Here is a 6,433-nt window from a genome sequence, read left to right as displayed (position 1 = left end):
CCTGAGGCGGTTCTTAAATGATCTGTATGTCCTGGAATTGTAGGGGTTTAGCTAGTAAGCCCAAAAAACTAGCACTGAAAGACCTCATTTCTCGTCATCATCCGGATGTTGTTTTTCTTCAGGAAACCTTGGGTAAGGGAATCGATGTTGAATCTTCTATGTGTTCCCTCTTACCGGGTTGGTCCTTTACTGCTCTCGACGCTGCTGGTCATTCTGGAGGCCTTGCTATAGGTTTCAAAACCGGGAGGTTAAAGATCCAAAGCATTTGGGGCTCGGATCATGTTTTGGGTTTGGAGGCTCTATCGTCTGAGTTTGACCAGCCACTGCTGCTTATTAACATCTATGGTCCTTGCCAGGGTAGAGTTTCTTTTTGGAATAATTTTTTGGCAAAAGAGATCCTAAGGAACAAAAATTTGGTGATTGGGGGGGATTTAAATTTCTCCTTGGGACTGGCGGAAGCTTGGGGACCATCCGTGAGGGAAGATCCATTATCAGATTTCTTCTCAAAGGCCCTTCAGAGTGCAAAGCTGATTGATGTAAATATTATAAAGACAAAGCCGACTTGGAGGAACAGAAGAACGGGCGAAGATAGGGTAGCTAAGAGGTTGGATCGTTTCCTCATCAATGAAACGATGGCGACTTTTATCCCTTTGTTCCGTCAATGGGTGGGTGAGGGGGGAAACTCGGATCACTTTCCAATCTACCTCGAACTCACTAAGCCCCCTGCAAAGCCGGCTTCCCCTTTCAAATTTAATGCCTCCTGGCTTCAGGAGGAGTCTTACCAACAACTGTTCAAAAGCACCTGGAGACATTTGGGGCCGAATTCTCAGGTCAGCAAAGGAGGTCATTTTATGGAAAATCTGAAGAGACTTAAGAGAGCAACCATTGATTGGGCTGCTGAGAGAAGAAGGAAACAGAATGAGGAGCTGGTAAAGATTGAGGAGGCTATTGGGGTTCTTGAAGACCCTGATTCAGATGCCTATGCGTCCCAGGAAACAAAAGAGAAAATTCTGTCTTTAGAAAAAGGTAAAGCAAAGATTTTGTTGGAGAAAGAAGAGGAGTGGAGGCTGAAAAGTAGGGCCATTTGGCTAAAAGCAGGGGATGAAAATACAAAGTTTTTTCATAATTATGCAAGAGGGCGAAAAATAGCAAACACCATTTGGAAGATGAGAGACCCAGATGGAAGGGAAGTGTCCTCTTTTGAAGCAATTTCTTCTTTAGGGAAGAATCATTTTCAAGCCCTCTTTTCAAATCCAGGGGGGATCTCCTTGGCGGAAATTATTAGAACAGCTCAAGCATTTCCAAGGATGGTGGATGAAGAAGATGCAGAGCTTCTCTTTAGGGAAGTGGACAAGGAGGAAGTCGAGCGTATTATAAAGACAATGCCTAAGGATAAAAGCCCGGGACCGGATGGCTGGACGATAGAACTTTTCACTCATTTTTTTGATATTATTGGTGATGAGCTTACCGAGGTGGTGGAGGAGTCTAGAATGAAAGGAGAAATCTTCAGCTCTTTCAATTCCACCTTCATAGCACTTATTCCAAAAAATGAGAACCCCTCCTCTTTTGAAGACTTCAGGCCTATCTCCCTCTGCAATACTATTTATAAGATTATTGCAAAGATCATTGCAGTACGCCTGAAGCCCTATCTATCTGAGTATATCTCAAGTGAACAGTTCGGGTTCCTGGATGGTCGGCAAATTCACGAAGCAATTGGAGTTGCACAGGAAACCATCCACAGTATCAGACAAGCAAAGAAGAAAGGGGCTGTTCTAAAAATTGACCTGTCCAAGGCCTATGACAGGATTGACTGGTCGTATTTAAGATTACTTCTGACCCACCTGGGGTTCAAAGTAGAGTTTATAAATTGGATTATGGGGTGTATTTCAAATGTCAATTTTGCGGTACTGATAAATGGGGCGGCCTCCCAGTTTTTCAAAAGCCAGCGAGGTCTGAGACAAGGGTGCCCGCTGTCTCCTCTGCTCTTTCTCCTGGCTGCAGAGGGGTTGAGCAGACTGATCTTAAAAGCAAAACAGGCGGGCTTGTTTACAGGTTTGGAGGTTGCTGTAAATTTATTCATTTCTCACCTATTGTTTGTTGATGATATTTTGTTATTCTTAAATGGGAACCTAGATGAGGTAAAAGTTCTTAAAGATATTATTGACCTATTTCTGAAAGCCACGGGACTTCAAGTTAATCACAGAAAATCTCATTACATTTTGGAGGGCTTCAATAGACATGAGGTAAGTGCAATTACTTCCATCATGCCATTTGAAACCTGTCCGATGGATGAGCCTTTCAAATACCTGGGGTTTTGGCTGAAACCATCATCTTATCACAAACAAGATTGGTTCTGGTTAGTGACTAAGATTGAACAGAGAATTTCTCACTGGAGCTATAAGTGGCTCTCTCGAGCCGGCAGACTGACTTTGGTCAATTCAGTTCTTCAAGCCATCCCTGTTTTCTGGGCAGCTTTGACTTGGATTCCCAGAGGAATTATTCATAAAATTAGGCAGATTTGTAGCAGATTTTTGTGGTCAGGCTCAAAGGAAAATTCTGTGCTTCCCTGGGTCGCCTGGGACAAGATTGCTAGACCGAAGGAGTGGGGAGGATGGGGAATAAAACAGCTGGTAGATTTCTGCCAATCCTTGGCGGAAAAATCAGGTTGGCGAATTGTTGTAGCTGAAAACCTTTGGACCAAGGTTGTTAAAAGGAAATATATTGATCCAACCCCATTGGAAGACTGGATAAGAAGTCCAAACAAAAAAGGAAGGAACTGCTCGGTCATCTGGAAGGCAACAGTGGATGCCTTTAAAATCATTGAACAGGGTTTAGCATGGCAGGTAGGGAATGGTGAATGTGTTCGAATTGGGAAGGACCCATGGGTGGGTTGTAATGACTTCTATGCTCTTTCCCCTGGGTTACTGGATCATCTAGCCTCTAAAGGAATCAATCATCTCTCGCAGATTGAAAACCAGGGACTAACTTCAATTTGGGGTCAGGGATGGAAAACAGTTGCTGACTTGGATCTGGATCTTCGCTGGCAAGAAGAATGGAATGCTTTCATCCAAGAACTCAAACGGTCGAATGTTAGATTAAAGGATGCTCATGATTCACTGGTCTGGGTACATGCAGAAACAGGCTTTTACTCTCCAAAGGCCGGTTATGGTTTTTTGATGAGTAGGAAAGGATGGGATCCCCCGGTTTGGTGGGCAAAGCCCCTCTTCAAATTAAAATGTCCTAAAAAAGCCAGATTATTTCTTTGGTGTGCGCTAAAAAATAAAATTCCCACTTGGGACATTCTCCAAGCTCGTTTCCAGCTGGGGCCAAGCAGATGCCCCCTTTGTAAGGACGCTTCGGAATCGATTCACCATCTTTTCGTCGGGTGTCCTTTCTCCAGGGCAGTTTGGGAGGAGATTTTCAAACTTCTGAAAATTTCAGGGAGATGGGAAGGGGATACTCTATCTGCGGCTTGGGAATTCTGGTGGGATCACTACCCTGATAAAAATTTGAGAAATCTGCCACCCATTGTCTGTTGGGGTATTTGGATCTCCCGAAATGGATGCATTTTCAACGAAAAGATCACCCCTGCTCATGTTATTGCTCTACAAGCATCGGCTATTTATGCTAGCCTCCCTGAACCTGAGGCCTCATCTCCTTCAAACAGGCGGGCAGAGATAAATATCAGAGAGGGCATCCCTATTGCTTTTTTTGACGGAGCAGCCCAAAACAATGTCACTGGGGCCAGACTTATTATACATCTCTCTCCTTCACATTCCTTAAAAGCCTCCGTAGGACTTGGGGCGGGCACAAACAATTTTGCAGAATTATCTGCTTTAAAACTCCTCCTGTGCTGGCTCATACATAGAAACATTCTCACTGTTCAGATTTATGGCGATTCGACAAATGTGATTCATTGGGTCAATGAGAAATTTATATGCAGAAATTATATGTTGTTACCACTGCTGGAAGAAGTAAAAATTTTAAAGTCTCTATTCAATAACTTCTCCATTGCTCATATCTACAGGGAAAATAATGAAGAAGCCGACCGGTATTCTAAAACAGGTCTGCAGCAAGCTTTGGGAATTTGGCGGATAACGGAGCAAACTCAGGACCTGATCCGGGTGTCGGATCACCCACCTTTTCCATAGTCTTTTTTCTTTCATCTTTATGATGTCTCGTATATGGATGATTCTGTGTTTTTTTGGACCGTCTGTTGTTTCAAACTTACGGCTTTAATGTTCTAAAATATAAACTCGCATAGTCTCTTTGTACTGGGCTGTTTTCCCGTAAAAAGGAGGCCCAGGATTATAGTGGACAGTTCTGAACTTTCAATATTTTTTGATATGGCCGCTTCAGGCCGAAACCCAGGTGGACTCAAACAGTCTTTTGGTAAAGAAAGACATGGACAAATATGAAACCCCTACAGAGATAAATGTCTCCGTGGACCTTGCAATCAGAGGTGGAATGTAAACGCACTCCTTTTTGTAGCTTTTTTGTTACTTCATTAATAGAAAAGCGTGGTATTTTTCCATTGGAAAAAAAGGCCACAAAATCAATAAGGTCGATAAGATTATTCGTAATCTATGTGAAAAAGATCATAAAACCCTGATTAGAAATTTGTAGAAGGACGAATGAAAAAATAGTATTCAATATGAGTTTTTTTTATATTATTTTAATTTTCATCAATAATGTACTTAAGAATATTGGATAACATATCTCAAAAAATCTATTAATTCATATATGATTAATGTTCTATTAGAAGCAAGAATGAAGGAAAAGATCAATGCCGTTTCAAGAATAAAAATATATAGAACATATAAATGATGATGAATTGGTCCTTAGCTCATCTGGAATGGTGCTAGGAGTTGATGAGGGGGTGGGGGGAGTGGAAGGATTTTTAAAGAATATTAGGAATCTAGTGGAATGAACGTATAGACGCACATTCCACTTACAATACAAAAATCAATCCAATGATGCCAAGAACTAAATTATGTCTAAACTACATGAAGTATTTCCAGAGCAATGGCTAATGAGACATGTCAGACTTGCAATAGAAAAAATATACAACACTAATCCTTGCAACAGAACTAATTCCTTGCAACGAAAGAGCCTTTGAATCCTAGGGATTATTGTCAGGTTCCTTAATATCTTAAGATGGGGTCCATGTAAGTTACCCAACTTTTTTTAGTTACAGTACTTGTCATGCCCACATTTCAGACATATCTCTTTGTCTACATATTCTCCTCTTTATAGAATACAATAATTCATACATGCATGATATGATATGTTCTCAACACCCAAAATTTTCAACAACTGATTTTCCTCTTCGCAGCTACCCGATAAGACATTATCACTCATAAGAACCTTATATTTTCATAAATTGTAGTTGGTGGGGAAAATAATTGTACAATGTAAATATTTAACATTCATAAAATTAACCATTTTTAATGTTAATTGTGGGACAAGATTTCTCAAAATATAAAGGACTTGATTGATCATGGAAGATAATTACTTCAATATTACGAGAAACATGAATTCGAGATGCTAAAATTTTCTTTCAAGTTGTACAACAACATCATTATCCCCAACTAAGTAGAATTTGACTTGCTACTAGGTCCAAAGACAGGGTTGGTGGAAACAGATTTTAGGCTTTCAAATAAGCTATCAATGATATGAGCATCAACCATAGCTCATCATTCTAGAATGTATCTAACAATATTTCCTCTGTGATAGTTGTATCCTATAAGTAATCAATAATCATCAATAAAAACCTCTATTTGATTTCCTCTTTTTCCAACTTGAGATGAAAAACTGTTATTGTTGTAGTCATTCCTAATTAGTGAATTTAGGCGTAGTATGAATTGAATAGGTGGTAGATTCAGCCATTATTTGGATGCTTCCTCTTTGAGTATTTCTCTAAATTAAACCTTCTCTCGAGTTGACGTTGTAGTGGGGTAGACCAGAAGATGGTAGGTAGGTCGATCATCATCACTAAAATCCTAATTTCAAAACATATTGAATGTCTTTAGTACAATATCAATGATATTAGTAAGAATGTCAATGAAATTGTCTTAATGAATTTACGCTATACCAATCAATTATTACCTTCGTTGATCCATGATTACAGCTAGAAGATGCCATGTTCTAATTGGAGGGTGAAGAGGTTATCCATTTTCATCTACCAATTGCTTCTGATATATTTCTCTTGATAAGAGCTTCTGACTTTTTTGAAATGGAGGAATATTTTCTACATCCGAACTGAATTCTAAATTAGGATCCTACAAATTTGGATATATTATTATTCAAATTGGCATGGATTAAAAAAAATGAAATTACATACTCAACTAATAAATAAAATCTAAACTTACTAGATATGGAAAGGGATAACTTTGTGAAGAACTTTAATCAACAATATGGAACGAGTTGGAAT

The 6,433-nt window shown here is 39.7% G+C and overlaps 1 protein-coding gene across 1 annotated transcript; it reads left to right on the top strand.

Moving 5' to 3' along the window:
* Window positions 1-632: 632 nt before the first annotated feature.
* On the top strand, window positions 633-4,473 carry LOC149195106 (uncharacterized). Its single transcript, XM_089407890.1, has 3 exons — window positions 633-1,455; window positions 1,633-4,124; window positions 4,360-4,473. The coding sequence occupies exons 1-3, from the start codon at window positions 633-635 to the stop codon at window positions 4,471-4,473; spliced, it is 3,429 nt and encodes a 1,142-aa protein (XP_089264016.1).
* The last annotated feature ends 1,960 nt before the right edge of the window (window positions 4,474-6,433 follow it).

Source organism: Pinus tabuliformis, chromosome 2_2, assembly GCF_031772625.1.
Source record: "Pinus tabuliformis cultivar Carrire ecotype Pingquan chromosome 2_2, CPIR1, whole genome shotgun sequence".
Taxonomy (NCBI): Eukaryota; Viridiplantae; Streptophyta; class Pinopsida; order Pinales; family Pinaceae; genus Pinus; species Pinus tabuliformis.
This window is presented reverse-complemented; position numbering and strand designations above follow the sequence as displayed.